Consider the following 18,021-nt stretch of genomic DNA (forward strand, 5'->3'; position numbering starts at 1 on the left):
TTTGAGAATACCCACTGATTTTCTCCTGAATGAAAATATCCTGATTCTGATCATTTTGATTCGTTCTGAACAATAGCTGTGTGTATATTGTTATAATTATAGGTGGTAACCCTGTATTTTCAGTTTAGTTTTAACTGAGATCAGCATAGTTTAAATGTTAAGAGATACCCTTTTTTATTTATGAAATTCTGAATATCGTTTTTTTTAAAAAAAAAAAAAGAAAAGAAAATAACAAACTGCTTTATTTGGACAATTTTTTTTCAAGAATGGCACCAATACCATATTTTATTACTGGTGAAACTTGTAGGTATGCGACATTCCCTGTGCAATAATTTCTACTACAGTGCAGTATAATGCATGACCAAAATATTCAATGGTCAGCTGTTCGCTGTAAACAAAATGGAAGAGATATGTGACACTAATATTTGTTGTAGCAAAGAAAAATCAAGGGAAATCCCCGGACACTAGTTTTTAGTGGAGTGGTAAATAAATAAACGTTACAAGTTACCCCCCTTTTAAACAATTAAGGGGAGATAACTAATCCCCGGCTATGTTCACTGGGCTCCTGTCTACCTAAACTAGTAAAAGCGCTAAACGTTCCTGCGCATACCAACAGTGGAAACAGTTTATTGCCGGTAGTGCGTGTTGTTTATCTTGAGTTGACGTTTTAGTTGTTTACATTTGTTCTTATGAAGTATATGAACTTTTGCACAGCCTGAAGTATCTCGATATATGATGTATTAAAGAGGGCCGAGTTGTGGATGACGGCACGAAGATACTGTTTGCGAACTGGTAAGACACGTTGGGGGAATTTATCGGTGGGTGTCTGATGATGATTTTTCAACATCCGACTAGCTCCAGTTTATTGACAAATACTGAATGTAGGTATTAAGTTACTAGGTATTAATATCATTTAAAAAGAGTCAATTATGGGCCGGTACCGCATTATGTCCATAAGCTGACAGCTACTAAGTCTGAACGGATTATTGCTTCGTGATATGTTGTATTTCTAGTTATCTACTCTACGTACCATGTTTTCTGTGGCCACACTCACCAAACATTCCCTTTCAGCCATGTGATCCATTGTCATGGTGGCCATGACAGTACAACAAGTATCCATATGCAGGACTATGCAGCTTTTATAGAAGGATAAGTCCACTCAATGAACACACGTTGCATCCCTCTAATGTAATATGAATGCAAATATTGAAACATTCTAATTTCTATGAAAATTGTCCCCTCAATTTGTAGTTTTATGTTGTAAACATTTCTACCTCTGTATTATTTAAGGTGTTATAAACGTTTTCACTTATAAACATTTAGAAAATGTAGAAAGAACCAAACAGAATATCAGCATGGGGTAAATTTGTTGGGACACTTTCATCATGCTCATGCTACACTTTTGATATGCATATTGGTACTCCCACTGAGTGCATGGTATTACCCGTATAAACAAGAAAGGAGCTGGCTAGTTGGACTTAGTTAATATTTTTCTTGTAATCTTGTTATGTCACAGAATGTGAGCTTTATGTAGAAGTAAGTGGGGGTTACACGGGTCATAGATTAGATTTTGTAAAACACAAGAGCTTGAGTATAGTGCTGACAGGCCTAGAGACATGATTGTAGGTTTTTGTCATCCCCTAAAAGAGTTTCATCTGAAAAGAGAATATTTGTGTCAAGTTTAAACTATATGGCAAGTTGATTCAGTATGTTCAAATAACAGTCATATTATGTCTCATAATCGTCACGATAACACAGGAATAAAAATATTGTCTCACACTGATTCAGGGCGATGCCCATAATATGTTATAATCTATGTGATAACCTTGGAGTGAAACTGTTGTCTCACATTTGCTGAAGTTAATAACTGTATGTAGATTACATATATTAGTTGGTTTCAAGCTATAGTTAGTCTTGCTTTAACAATGAAAAAATGAAAAAGTCCTTTTAATAAAAATTAACAGTTACAAGGATATAAACAATTTGCACATTGCAAGGCATTTTGAAGATAAAAACTTTAGAATATATGAGAACTTTATCGGAGATGGTTGAGAAGGGAAGTGTTTCTCTTTAATTCAAGATATATTGAAAAACTTCCATTTATTAATATCTATGACTTAACTCCAATGCTTTAGCATATCAAGTTTGAAAAGAAATTTAAGGCTTGATTATGGATAATAATATCTTTTAACTCACTACTTATCTGCTTATTAATGACATAATGCTTAAGGAATAGTGAGGGCTTTTATCAGATTAGATGTTTGCGTTTTAACATTTGAAGTGACCGATGCCTCTCTTATTGTTGATGTGTTGTTTTTCAGACAAGTAAGCATAGATGGAGATATAGATGAACATTGCTTCCTTCTGATTTGTCCTGTGTATGCAATTATATGAGCAAAATACCTGAAGTTACTATATTAAGCATCCAAGTGTAAGAAAATTAAATTTATTTTTTAACAGATACTACAACATCATTGATACAGAATCTGGCAGTGCACATCTACTTTGCTATGAGTTTGTGAAAAAGGATTGTGATAGAAAAGAAATTATAATGACTTCTATCTACTCATGTACTACAGGTCTGTGGCCTTTTTAATAAATAAATAAATAAATAAATAAATAAATAAATAAATAAATAAATAAATAAATAAATAAATAAATAAATAAATAAATAAATAAATAAATAAATAAATAAAGATTGATTGATTGATGTTATGTTTTGTTGAGTTTTTTTTAAATGTGGAAAATGTTTTGTGGTCATTATTTAACCGAAGAGGAAACTGACTCAGCGGTGTTGTATCAGCTGCTGTACACATCTGCTTTTCCATCTGTGTCTGGCCATATGCAGTTGACCTAGTTGCTGATTATGCATTTTTAGATCAGAATAATTGATTCAGCACATTGTCAGATCATTACCATTTTTATGCTTAATGTAGAATCATCATATTTTGAACTTTTGGTCTATGAATATGATAAAAGTTAATAGCCTGGTGAAAGAAGTCAGTCCTGAAATGTCCAGGTATAGTAGACTTTTAGTGAGTGAGGTTAGTTTTAAGAGGATTTTGCAATATTCCAGCAATATCATGGTAGGGGACTGCAGGTATAGGCTTGACACATTGTACCAATGCTGGGAATGAAACCAGGATCTCTAACATGACAAGAGAATGTTTAACCACTGCCTAGTGGAATTGGGACCTAATTCTCCATCCACAATAATTTGGCATGCTGTCTTGTCTCTTATTGTTACATATGTAACTCACCAGTAAACATAAATGATAAGGACATTGAAGTATTTGAGGAATACAAATATCTTGGTAAACTTTTAGGCTAAAAATTTTCATGGAATTCTAACACTAGCAGTATGTGCAAAAAATGCAAGCAGTGGTTACATCTTCTATGGAGATTAAAACACTTCAAGTTAAACCAAAACATAATGATGCTTTTGTATAGAAGTTTTATCCAGTCTGTTCTAACTTTAATTGTCTATGTTGGTATGGGAACCTGTCTGTTCAAAACAAAAAACAAATAGCTCAAAATTCTTAATACTTCTTCAAAAATAATTGGTCTACCTTTAGAAAGTCTCAGCTATTTTTATGAGCAGCAAATTATCAGAAAGAGAAACAAAATTCAAAGATACCAGACTCATGTTTTTTCAGAATATTCCAGTCTTCCTCAGGCCATAGACTGCGTGTGCCAACATTACGAACAAACATGGCCCCCCCGTTCTTTCATACCTTCAAGGAAATCAGATTGCATGTAAAATTTCGAGATTGGTATTCTTTCAATGCTGATGTTGTGTATAGATTTTTTTATGTATATTTTGATGTGACAGACCTGGAATTGTGCAATGAAAATTTCCACTATATGGACAAGAAAGTAAATAATCTTATTTTATCTTATCTTAATCTAGGTAAGGTATTTACTGAAATCATTATTAGGTTGTGAAATACTAGGTTATCATCTCAATATTACATTATTGTGAACACATTTGAGATTTTTCGCCCTTTTTAGCAATATTCAGTGTATGTCATGGCAGGGGGAACAACAGAAATAGGCTTCACAAATTGTACCAGGGTTCCAGGTAATTTTTCAACATCAGGAGTAGGTGCTTCTTATTTGTTCAATACTGTAAATCATTCAATTTATGTGTCACAAATTTAATGCGCGTGAGAGGGTCTAGTGTTAAATGTATCTTAAAATTAATGCGAACTCAAGAATCTGTATTGATGCTAAAATGTGACACCCTGAATGTTTGATGGTGTTACTTTTCTTTCGATTATCCTTAATTTATACATGATCTGTCTAAAGATCATATGATGATACTGTCCCATTGATCCCATGATGCATCACATATTGAGAGTTTTGTAACTCTCTGCTTGAGTGACACCGTAATCACGCAACACACACATGTTCAAAGAGAAATGACAACATCTGCCGTGGAAATGTTCTTCTGGGTGAGGTCACCCAGTATTGTCATTATGTCAGTCCAGGAAATGTGAAAAATAGATAACTGTATCCATTGTGTGTGATAAAGCCAGTCCGACCACACGTGATGGGCTAGATTTCTGAGGGACGGTCTAAATTTACAGATAGCCAGCCCGATGATCTGATAAAATAATTAGATATCATGTTCCTTATATCTGAGCAATATTCTTTGCATCGTCTGGTATGGTTAAATTCATATTTAGAATTTTGAGGTCTAGTTCATGTATAAGCTTAAAGGTGTTGAAAATACTTTATGGACTGGAGAAAGAAGTAATTGTAAGTTAGTTAATAAACATACTAGTCCTAACCTGGGAGACTTCTGAAGGTCTTGGTTAGAATGTTAATCTTCAGTAATTCATTCTTGTTGTAAGATGCGACTAACAAGATCAGGTGGTCAGGCTCGCTGACTTGGTTGGCACGTCATCAGTTCCCATTTGCGCAGATCAATGCTTATACTGTTGATCACTGGATTGTCTGGTCCAGACTAAATTATTTACACCAACTGCAGCCGTAAAGCTGGAATATTGTTGAGTGTGACATTCTCACTCACCCAAACTGGGAATGAAAATTCAGAAATGAAAAATGTCCTTGTGGACTACCACTTTTTGTTTTACCTTTTGCTATATCATGGACATGGAAACCCTGTAAGTGTTTGTTTTTACAGACAGGCTAACAAACAACAAATTACTACCCCTGCAATTGTCAAAAATGACTACCCGTGAAGATCTGGGTAAGAGCTGATCTTCAGTAACCCATGATTGTCGAAACAGGCAACTAACAGGATCAAATGGTCAGGCTTGCTAACTTGGTTGACACATGTCATCGGTTCCCAGTTATGTAGATCTGTGCTCTTGATGTTCATCACTAGATTGTGTGGACCGAATTTGGTTATTTACAGACATCCATCATACAGCTGGAATATTGCTGAGTGTGGCATAAACTCACTCACTTGTTCAAATAAGACCAAGAGTGAAGGATAACAAAAACATGTCTGTATATAACTTGTACTAGAAGTAGGGTTGTTTTGTCTGAAGCTCTTTATTGAACATTATTGAACACAGGAGATACTGTTTGTGTGAGATCAGATGATAGCTCCTATTGGAGATATTGTTTTGACAGTAGATTTTGCACAATGCCCTGACAATGCTATGACATCATGATGTCAAAATGCTATGACATCGCTGCACTTCAAATCTAATGGCTAAGCTGCTGAATGTAAATTGTGATTGGTACGCTCAACTTCCCGACGTAGACAACTGATTGGGTAGAAAGCCAGCCAAGGAAAGTTATAAATTCATCAGGCAGAGCCGGCAAAGGGATTTAATAAAATTATTGGGATGACCTGTACATGCATCCAGGGTATTGTGGAGATTTATCGGAATGTATATGTACCTTGGAGATATCAAGGATGATCCTCCTGAGCTCATCTCTGAAGTGCATGTGCCCAATCAACATCTTTGAACCTTATTTCCTGTTTACCTGTGCTTTTAGTCTCAACATTTCCTTGACCTGAGAAGGACCAGGTAGAATAGGCTTCAGCAACCCATGCTTGTCATAAAAGGCGACTGTGCTTGTCATAAGAGGCGACCATGCTTGTAAGAGGTGACCAACGGGATCGGGTGGTTAGGCTCGCTGACTTGGTTGACATACTAGTATGTCATCGGTTCCCAATAGCGCATCTGGTATCACAACTGACATTGACTTACCTGGCATGAACTGCATGTGCTGACTACAGGCACAAGGGGTCATCTCAAAGATATTTTGTGATTTTTCATGTGGGTCTCATCTATTGGCTAACGTCTAACATGTTTTTATGAATATGGTGAGATATGTAAAAGACTATGATACCTGCTAACTGTAGAAACACCTATTGAATGTGGCATGACCACCCAAAGATTAACAAGACTGGATATTATTTGTAAGATAAATTGTATATATTGAACAATATCCCATATGTGTTTCTTTTTCTGTTATACAGTGTTGGACATTCCACATTGTTGAGCCCTACCCATTCAAGATGGTGTCATACTGCCAGCAGATGGTCATGTTCTCAAGCCTCTATGTGGGCTACATGTTGTTTGTCTACGTGAGGAAGTCCTTCTCATTTTCCACACCTGCCATCATGGAGGAGGATGTCTTGGAGAAGAGCCAGCTGGGTAATTTCATTTTTGAACCTTTAGAAGTCAGTGATTGAATAACTCCCCAGTGTGACATGCTTGTGACGTGCTTGGGACTGTGGTGACCCAGCTAGGTAATTTCATTTATGAACCTATGGGGTTCAGTCACAGAATGACTCCTCAATGTGACATACTTGTCATTGTGGTGACCCTGCATTGATCTACGGGCAGACTAGATCCCTAGGTACTAGTCTCCCTACAGGGATTTGAGGGCATACAATGTTTTCCAGTGACCATGTTAACACTCACTAGTCTCCCTATCTGGATGTGTTGACAGAGTATGTTCCCAGTGACCTCTAATCTCCCTGCAGGGATTCAGGGGTCAGGATTGGGTTTGAGCATCCCATGTTATCTCCCCGTTTAGACTCCTTTGCAAAGTAGTCATGCACTGTTGATGACTTCCTGAATAGAATGTCTCTCAATACCCATGCTTTTTCCCCAATGTTTATGTTTCAAGCAAAGCCTTGTCAAGTACTTAGGATAACTGTCAGAGTTCGGATATGAATAAATGTCTGTTTTTGTCAGAGTTTGATATTCTAACAAGTGAGATGTTTGTCCAGGTTTGATAGTGAGCAGTCAGATGTTTGGCTACATGGTTAGCAAGTTCATCAGTGGCATCCTGGTCGACTTCTACAGCCCCACCTTCCTTTTTGCTGCGGGACTGTTCTTTACTGGAGTTACTGCTGTCACATTTACAGGTGCGTATATGCTGCAGTAGTCCATGTTCCTTGCCCTTGGGCAGAAACCAAAAATTAGTTTGGTGGGAGCTAATGTCAGGTGAACTTTCTAAGCTGAGACTTCCAGTATGTTTTGTTTGAGGAAGCTGAGCATTCATAAAATCTGTATGTCAAAAACAAATACGTTAGAAGCACATGTAGTGTAAAATGATGGATGCACTATTGCATAGTTGTGGGTTTGTCATGCACCTCTTGTATTTACACTCGAATCTCAGATTCAAATTCTTAACATCATAAGCCATTTTTCATCTTCTTTTTAGGCAGTAGATAACCGATGCATAGGTTTTTCCTTGAAAATGAGGATTTCCTTATATTCACAGGGTTATTAGCTAAAACAGATTCTTTGATATATACTTAAACTAATGTAATACACCAATGAGTGTACTGGCACATTGTTCAGTAGACTGTTGTGTTTTTGTCAGACTGTCAAAAGGCTGAACTAACATAGATTTATTAGACTAAATTTGGGAGTTTAAAGTTGGAGCTGAATTGTCAGATTTGTTGATCATGTTCTAGCACCAGGCTGGCACTACTGGATGAATGTGTTGCTTTAATTGCAGTGTTCAACTCATGGATGGTATTCACAGTTATCTGGTTTCTCAATGGTATTGTACAAGGAACAGGCTGGCCGGCATGTGCTGTCCTCATTAAAAGGGTAGGATACATAGAGGATATTAAACGATCTTCAGTGTAATACCATTTTTCTTGAACGAGTCAATGATTTGGTATCCAAAAGCCCTCAAACTATAGGCAGTTTCGCCGCTGTTTCTGTCAATTTATGTTGGCGAGTAATAAACAGAATACTAAACTCGCTTTCGTGAAGTACTATTTTTCTTAAACGAGTTAATGCTTTGGCATCAAATGAGTGAAATTGCCTACAGTGTTAGGACTCTCAGCTTTCCGTGAGTCAAGCAAGGTCTAGTAAAATTTCGACAGCAACATTAGCATTGTGACATCACAACTTTGAACCATTTTGACGTCATACATCAAGCGGTATTACACTAGTGTAATATTGCTATAAAAATATTACACCACAGTATCTTCAGTGGACAAGTAATAAGTTCATTTGTCTGATGATGCGCAGAAGCATATGTAACATTGGCTTTGTATTTTTATCATATAGGTTTGAGTTCTCTCCATTCAAGATGATATGGACAGATTTTATGGCCCTTGTCATGCTTTGCCTCACTCAGTGCATGGTATCCCTAGTGGCCATACATTTTCTCAAAATCTGTTGTAAATAGGAAAACCAGATATGGTATGTGTTTTCAGGACACAAATGCCTTGATGGAGTTCGAAAATGTAGATTGCTACGGTTCTTTACGGAGTTATGGCTCTTGTCATGCATTTCTTGACTTAGTGCATGTTATCCCCAGTAGGGACAGATTATTGCTATTTGTAGGAAGAATAATAGTTGTCATAATAGGGACAAATCACTGTGGCAGGGGATATTGATTACCATGTCTACTTCTTAAAAATGTTTTAAAATACTATTGATAAATCAATTCAAACACTGTAAATAAACCAGTTCGAAAACTGTATATTTCCTGCATGCATGCACTGTATATTTTAGAGTAGATTTCTTTTAAATATTTATACCTGAACATGGAAGAAGCAGAGACAGGAATATTTGAGATGAGTCAGTTTGTTAAGGGATGATATGACTGTTGCAGTGGTTCTCCCCGGATCAGTTTGGCACGTGGTGGAGCATACTGTCCACCTCCATGAACGCTGCTGGCACCGTTGGTCCTCTGGTGTCAGCAGCCCTTGTAACTTCGCATGGCTGGAGGATAGGAATCATAGCATCAGGTGGGCTGATTGTATCATTGCATGAATAAAGTCCTTTTATCTTGTGGATAGGTGAAATATTTGCATCAGGTGAGCAAACTAAGTCAATGCATCGGGATGGCAGATAAAAATTACTTCATCAGGTGGGTAGGTAGAATATTGGCATCAGGTAGACACATTGAATCATTGCTTCAGATGTGCAGACTGGATACACACTGAATCATTGCATAAGGTGGACAGATTGAATCACTGCATCATATGGATACACTGATGTTTGTATTAGGTGGACAGATTGAATCACTACATCACTTAGGCACACTGAATCATTGCATTAGGTGGACAGATTGAATCACTGCATCATATGGATACTCTGATGATTGTATTAGGTGGACAGATTGAATCACTACATCACTTAGGCACACTGAATCATTGCATTAGGTGGACAGATTGAATCACTGCATCATATGGATACTCTGATGATTGTATTAGGTGGACAGATTGAATCACTACATCACTTAGGCACACTGAATCATTGCATTAGGTGGACAGATTGAATCACTGCATCATATGGATACTCTGATGATTGTATTAGGTGGACAGATTGAATCACTGCATCACTTTGGTACACTGAATCATTGCATTAGGGAGACAGATTGAATCACTACATCACTTAGGCACACTGAATTATTGCATTAGGTGGACAGATTGAATCATTGCATCAGGTGGGTTCACTGAATCTTTGTATCATGTGAGCAGATTAAAGTATTGCATGGGATGGGCCCTGGATCCATCAAGTGGACTGTTTGCCCCAATTAATGTCGAATGTTCCAGGGTTGGATTTTTTATGTATTATGTGTTGTATGTTGCAGGTTTGGTGGCGATGTGTTTTTCTGGCGTGTGTCTCCTGCTGCTACAGGACTACCCGCCAGGCAGTGAACCAAAGACCAAACGGGATGCTCCCAAACTCAAAGATTTCTGTAAGCTGCTTACATGTGGCACATTTGCAAACAATTTCACTAATGCAAACTCGAACAGCTGCTTGTCTCTTTTGTGTTAGCTTATGAGCAACCAAGTTTTGTTTTATAAACATCAAATGAAAGGCATCTATATTATTAGGATAAGTGAGCTTTGAATATTCGCAGCTGAAAATCTTCAGATTCATGTAATCCATCTTCCTGCCATTCTTCCTTCCTTTAAAGTATTGTCAATTACGAGATGGATAGATCTGTCAGCGAAACTGACATTTCAGTAGCACTGTGTCACTCATAATCAGAAGACACTCACTTATGGAGACCCGCCAAGATCCATGCCAGAACTGGTCTTTAGCAACCTATGCTTGTCGTAAGACGTGACTAACAGGATCAGGTGGTCGGGCTGGCAGACTTGTTTGACTCATGTTATTGTATCCCATTTCCAAAGATTGATGCTAGTGCTGTTTATCACTGGATAGTTTTGTCCAGCATTAACCATTTACAGACCTCTGCCATATAGCTGGAATATCGTTGTGTGTGGCGATAAACAACAAACAGACCAACTTACCAACCCTTGTATCCTGATTGGCTGATAGGGTTAGGGCCTTGTTGCATTATTGGGCAGGATGATTCCACTGGTTATATGTTATCTGATTGTACAAGAAAAGGAAACAAGCAACTGTGACTTGGCATCAAACTCTCTGATGTCATGATGTCATCAGGGGTGGACCCGTGAAGGTCCCGGGGTAGAATAGGCCTTCAGAAACCCATGCTTGCCATAAAAGGCGACTCAGCTTGTCGTAAGAGGCGACTAACGGGATTGGGTGGTCAGACTCACTGACTTGGTTGACACATGTCATTGGTTCCCAATTGCGCAGATCGATGCTCATGTTGTTGATCACTGGATTGTCTGGTCCAGACTCAATTATTTACAGACCGCCGCCATATAGCTGGAATATTGCTGAGTGTGGCGTAAAACTTAACTCACTCACTCACTCATCAGGGGTGGAGGGGTGGCCTAGTGGTTAAGGCATTTGCTTGTTGCACGGAAGACCCGGGGTCAGTTCCCCATATAACTGTAGCAGGGCATGGAGTCATCCCCCAGATGACATCCTTACCTTGTCATCTTGCTGACAGGCTTAATCTCTTTGGTCATGAGGACAAGGTGTCAAATTTTGGATCAAAAGATCAGTGTTTGAACGGGTTCAAATCCCAATACTGGACTCAGAGATTTTGTGACTGCTACAGTTGCACCCAACATGGGGCTGAGTATGTTCATATCAAGTTTGAGCAAAACAAGTCTAAGTACCCAACTATGTGGCCTGGGACATACCTTCTGTTGACAAGGGTGTATGTAGCAGGGCATTGAGTCATCCCGCAGATGACATCCTTAACTTGTGGGCTTGTTGATGGGGCTATCCTCTCTGGCCACATGGACAAGGCATTCCACTTCAGATCATCAGGTCTGGGGTTCAGATCCCAACATGGGACTCAGAAATTTATGGCCGCTACGTATGTACAATGTGTGAAGCACTTTAAGGTGTCTCCTGCTGGAATATTGCTAAAATGCGTAAAAATACACTCATTCACTCACTCGACCAACCAAAGTTTTCCTTATCCTTATCCTGACTCATGCTTAATTGCTTACTCTCCTCTTCCTGGTGAAGGTAGTGGGACACTTGGAAGTTCCCTTCTAAAAGAAGCAGATGTAAAATACACTCACCCACTGGTATTCGGAAAATTACATTTTGTAAAGACAGACTCTGATAAACACACAGATTGAGAACTTTAGCCTGTTTGTATTATATGGCCTGTTTGTATTAATTCACATTATTTACACAGAGACGTATTTTTGTGTTTTCCAGCATTAGCGCAGCAGAAGTCTCGTCTGCCAGCGTTGTTCCGCTGTCCATTGTATGTGATGGTGTGCATCAACTACTGGATTGTCTCCTTTATCCGCGGTGGTTGCAACGACTGGGGTCAGCTCTATCTCATAGAGGAAAAGGGACAACCATCTTTTATTGGTACTGTTCACATGCTCATTTGACATGTAAATACATAAGTCAGTGTGAAAACTGATGATGTTATCAGTGTTCATGCCTTATGCAGATAAGGTGACTACCATAGTGTTCAAAGTTAAGAGACATAAACATTGTTACATTTAGAGGCATATCGCTCAGCTTTTAAGTCCATAACATATTTGTATACGTCAACTCTAAAATTTCGAAGTGATCAACTGTTGGGCAGCCACATTCCATCTAAGGTCAAGGTCATTCGTACAACCCGTTTAGTGTGCCACATGACAGATTTGATGGGATGTATGGTTCACACACTCTAGCAAATCCACCTACATGGTTTCATATGCTTTGGCTATTAACCTATCAGAATTTGACAAATTCATTATAAGGTTAATAAGTGTTGTTAAGCCCATTTCTGGCATCCTATGCCATGATATTGCTTGAATATTTCTGAAACCATAGTCAATCACACACCCAGTTTACAATGGTTAAATTCTGTTAGACATAATCTCATATCTCTGCCATGGGGTCGTGGTGACATCATCATCTACAAGTGTGTTTCAAGGTTTCACTGTATAACATCCTGGATGTGTTACTCTTCTTACAGGAAGTGCTTTCACAAGCAGTCAGGAAGTTGGTGGAATTGTGGGATCTGTGCTTGCAGGCTACATATCCGATTATTTGGTTTTTAAGGTTAGTTTTATTTATTTTGGAAGCTTCTGCTGACAAGTTCATAGATATTACTCACTACATTTGTATCAATAAGAACCAGTAGGAAATCGTGTTAATATACTGGCAGTGATAACGTGATTTTCAGTAAAAGAAAGTAAAGCTCATGGGAAAAACGTTAGAGTTGGAACGTTTGTAGGTGGGATGAGATTAAACTGAGTTTTACATGGCTGTCAAGATAATTGCAGTCAACTTATTTCTTGTATCCATAGCAAAACAAATATGTTATATAATGAGGCTAGGGGTTAAACCATTAACCCAGGAGGAGATAGTTGTATTACATGCCCTCTCTAATATGAAGGTGTCACTGACTATAACCTTGTTTCAGAACTTGAATATTCAGAATTGTGCTACTGTTGTTCACAGAAAGGATGGCAGGTGAATCCGCGTCTAAAGGTGGTGTTGTGGTTTACCTGGATGACAGCTGTGTGTATCTACCTGTTGTTGTACTATGTTAAGGCGGACTCTCCTAAGGTAAGTCTAGTTTTGAGGAAAGTAGTACTCATGATACATTCGTGAAGCCTGACAATATGTCTTCTTGTAGGCTAGCAGGCTATGTAAACTTAAAACACAGCATTTGTTAGTTTCAGGAGTTGGAATGGTTGTGCAAAGTATAGCCCATGTTATCATTTTTCATGACTGTTATCTTCTGTATGTTAAACACTCTATACCTTCACATGAGAGAGTGTGATAGGGTAGCCTAGTGGGTAAAGCGTCCGCTTGTCACACTGTAGACCCATGTTTGGGTACAATGTGTGAAGCCCATTTCTGGTGTTGCTGAGACTCAACCTAACACTCACTCACTCACTCACTCACTCACTCACTCACTCACTCACTCACTCACTCACTCACTCACTCACTCACTCACTCACTCACTCACTCACTCACTCACTCACTCACTCACTCACTCACTCACTCACTCAAAGAGACTGTATTCAAGAAGAGGCAATTTTCTAACATGTATCAGCTTTAACACATATTTTATATCTGAATTAATGAATTGTTTAACTTTGGAATAATTGCTTTGCAGTTTTGGGTCAGTGCCCTAGGGTTTGGTATTGGCTTTGGCCTGTATGGTGCCACAGCCATGTTTGGAGTCACATCCATGGAAACTGCTCCATCACGCATGGAGGGAACAGCTCATTCTATTGCTGCCCTTGCTTCCAATTGTGAGTACCTTTCTTTCAGTTTTCGAAATGCACACTAGCCCCATAGGCAAAGTCTACTACATTACGCTGCAGCCAGATACAATTTCAAGCTGGTACGACTAGTACTTCTGAATACGTTTCATATGTTTTGCATCATCAGTGTGTTGGGATCGCTACGTGTGGTTTTGGCGACTATCTTGTGCATTTGATCACACATGTATAACAATTTTCAATCCTACCTCATAATGCGAAAAACGTATCATAAGCACAAGAAACCAAAAACATCATGTGAACAAGATTACACATGTTGACCCTGTTTTTTCCCTACAAAGTGTTTGATGTATACCTGGACTTTCATTAGTAATGCATTATATTAGATCTGTTCATGATTTTAATCAGCATTCATTACATTATTTATGTTAGAGTCAATAATGAACATATCAGTAAATTGCAACACCTCCCCAAGGACTCACCTTGAAGCAAATGTTAGTCTTCAGAGATATGAGACACCCCCCACTACTGTATCCTATTTTGGTTTTCCTCTGTCTCAATATCATTCATGATTCTGGCAAAGTATTTTCAAATCTGCCCATAGTAGGGGGAACGAAAAAGGCCAAGTTGTGTCTTTGTGTGTTCTGATTGTGCTATGAGTATTCATCTGAAAACTACAGCATTGCACTTCAGTGGGTAAGCACTAATAGACCAGCATCAGTTAAGGATATTAAGAGCAGCTAGACACTCATTCATGCTCATAGCTGTGTAAGTGTAGTAATGTTTAATAATCCAGGACATTAACTCCTTAGCGTAACCTTAACCCGTGGATGCAGATTAACCAACCTTAGTTATCAACCTTAACTTAAGGTTAACCTTAGTTGAAGTTGTTTCGTGCAACGGGAGGCTAACCTTAGTAAAGGTCTAAGGTTGAAATCTTAGAGATAAGGTTGACCTTAGAGATAAGGTTGTTTTGAACAACGGGGCACAGGACATTAACTCCATTTTAACTCAACCCATGAACATCTAGGTTAGAACTGGTCTTCAGTAATCCAGGCTTGTCGTAAGAGGTAACTAATTGGGTCTGGAGGTCATACTTGCTGTCTTGCTTGTGACATGTGTCAATGTGTCCCAGTTGCATAGATTTGATGCTCATGCTGTTTATCACTGGATTGTCTGGTTCAGACTCAATTATACAGAACGGTGTTACATAGCTGGAATATGATGAGTGTCATGTAAAACTAAACTCACTCACTCCTTTTGAAAATAATGCAGTGAATAATGTTACAACTTTTCCTCTAGTTAGTGAAATTGAGGTAGTAGTTATAAAAACCAACAAACCAACCATTCCACCTCACACAATTCATCCCTTCTGTTGCAGTGGGTATTGTAGCATCAGGCCTTCCTCTGAGTCTGATCGCAAGGTTTTACAACTGGCATGCATCATTCATCGTCCTTGGTTACCTGTCGATGGGATCAGCACTGCTTGCTTACTTCAGTCAGTGGCCGTTCAGTCCGCCATCAGAACAGGCAGAAGTTGATAATGCCGAGGAGAAGAAAACAAATTGAAGTGATGTCATTGTTTTATTTCACCTCTCAGTGAATCATTCAGCATATTTTACATTCAGATGGGATTTATCCAGATATATAGATAGTTGTGTATGAGTCTAAGCAGAAACGGTTCTTGAACTAGATAGGAAGGAAAACTTGGGGTGTTTAGTAGAGGTGAAATGTTATGCTCTTACCAAAGTATTGTATGTATTGCGTTACGTGGCCTTCGGTTCGGTCCGTTTTGGTTTGGTATATGAGATGTGATCATAATGCAGAAAACTGACAGCCAGAGTGAAACTTTACATTGTTTAATAACATTGGAAAGATAACCATGATCTTTGCCATTTTGAGTGAACAAAACTGTAATTTTATGTCTAGATAAGATGAGTGGTACAAAAAACGAAAATAGAGAATTCATGAATTGCATCAAGGTGTACCGAACCAAAGGCAAAATTCTGTGGCTCTACTAATACCATAGCATATCCTTTCCCACGAGTTGTGATTAAGGTTAAACAGAAACGGTTCTTGAACTAGACTGAAAGGAAAAAGTGGGATGTTCAACAATCAAGTTACATTTTTTTAGTTTGATATGAAATAACTGTTATAGGCATTGTTAATCCTACAGCTAGACTCCAATCATTTGATGGCATCAACAAATTCATCAAGACAAACACATTAATTGCAATTACAGTTGAATTTCCATGCATTCAGTGAAATTGTGATACTCTGGAAACAGAGGATGTCCATCATGCATTTTAATCACTTATATTTTTGTTCATGAGACCTCATCAGCTACTCAAGTCAGTTGTTGTTTACAGCATTAAAGCAGTGTTTTAATATTTTTCAACCAGACTGACAAGTGTCAATAATTTGTTAGTCAAGTTAAGATGTTGCCAGACCAGCCATTTATGTAACTATGACATGTTCCATACATTCCATGTTACATTACCAAAATTTAGACAAAGTATTCCCGTTGGATGCTTTCTATGGATGCAGAGTAAATTGAACCAATCAGCAATTGCCAAAGTTGACATCACTGTCAAATCTCATCAGCTGGTCATGCATCATTCATCTACGCAGAATAACTATTTGACAATTCCTGTGATATATAAACATCAGGTTATTTACTCAATATGACTTTACGATGTAAATTCACGCCTCTGTTTTACAAAGTCTGTGACAAAAATTAGAAAGACTTTCTGACATGCATGTTTTAAATTTGCCATCTGAGATAAAAATTGTCTTGGACAGGTGGGTTGGAGGGATTTGAAAAACGCTAGTGAAGATGTTTGAACCTTTTCAAGAGCTGTAGAAAACCTGTTTAGCTCTCATCAATTTTAATGCAAGCTAGATGAAGGTCAGCTTAGTCGGCCATCTTGATTTCAAATATTGTAACCCATTACCCATCAAACCATTGTAACCAAATATCCAATGTATGATTGCAATGTTAAATATATGTGAGTGATAAATATGTATGACTACATATTGATTGTATATCAGTAGCATCACCTTGAGCTTATCCACTGTAACATAACTGTAATGGTAGAGAAATTACGCTAAACCCATAACTTGAAACACCCATTTTGAGCCTGTCATTCATTTCATCCATGCAGAAAAGGACATAACAAAAGGCAAACATGGATAACATTTGGTAATCGCAACATGCATACACATTGCTGAATCTGTCAGTTCATTGTATTGATGGTGTGAAACAGAAAGTAACTTAAGGGAAGTACACGTGATACACAAGCAGTAAATGTGATCCAGAAAATAGTCTAGTTATATAGAGAGAGACTCTTTTATGTAACCATCTTCATTGATCTAGTCATGTTACAGTGTTATCACCATTCAAACTTCCTTTGAAGACCTTGTCTCCATCTATTCATGATAGCCTTGCATTGTTGTCATAAATGTTGTTATACTATTTACCCATATAAGTTAATGATTGCGTATGAAACACAATTATCTATACACTTGATGTCCTTCAATGTTTGTCATATCTCTATTTGAACTTTCTTTCTGTTCTTATTTTATTATCCATGTATTTTTCATGCAGAGTTAACATCTTTAGTCTGTATCATTATGTTGGATATTCCCATGTCTTAAAAACCTTCAGTTTTGTCTTTAAGTCTTTACATGTCCTTGTGTCACATATTCTTATGTCTTTGGTAAAGTTCACTCAGATCTTAACAACGTAATGTTATGAAGTCCACATCAGTTATTCTGTACAGTCCTATGTAGTTCTACTGTATTTTCAGTTTTATGTCATTTTTGTTTTCATTTCTGATTGTTGTTGAAGATGGTTCTTGCTCCATACTGTCAGTGCCATGCTAGGGTAGAAACTCATGTTCCAGATGATCACATCAGCAATTTTTGTTTTAGTGGGCATTTAAGGTGACTTTTGTTGGCACCTGAAATTTTCTATT

At 38.0% G+C, this 18,021-nt stretch overlaps 1 protein-coding gene across 1 annotated transcript; it reads left to right on the forward strand.

The window, feature by feature from the left end:
* Positions 1–592: 592 nt before the first annotated feature.
* On the forward strand, positions 593–16,781 carry LOC137261458 (glucose-6-phosphate exchanger SLC37A4-like). Its single transcript, XM_067799208.1, has 11 exons — positions 593–792; positions 6,464–6,641; positions 7,223–7,360; positions 7,960–8,054; positions 9,073–9,208; positions 10,057–10,164; positions 12,024–12,182; positions 12,784–12,869; positions 13,272–13,379; positions 13,936–14,074; positions 15,426–16,781. Exons 2-11 carry the CDS (start codon positions 6,503–6,505, stop codon positions 15,611–15,613), a joined length of 1,296 nt encoding a protein of 431 aa, XP_067655309.1. The 5' UTR covers positions 593–792; positions 6,464–6,502; the 3' UTR covers positions 15,614–16,781.
* Positions 16,782–18,021: the final 1,240 nt, after the last annotated feature.

The sequence above is a fragment of the Haliotis asinina genome, chromosome 14 (genome assembly GCF_037392515.1).
Source record: "Haliotis asinina isolate JCU_RB_2024 chromosome 14, JCU_Hal_asi_v2, whole genome shotgun sequence".
Classification (NCBI taxonomy): Eukaryota; Metazoa; Mollusca; class Gastropoda; order Lepetellida; family Haliotidae; genus Haliotis; species Haliotis asinina.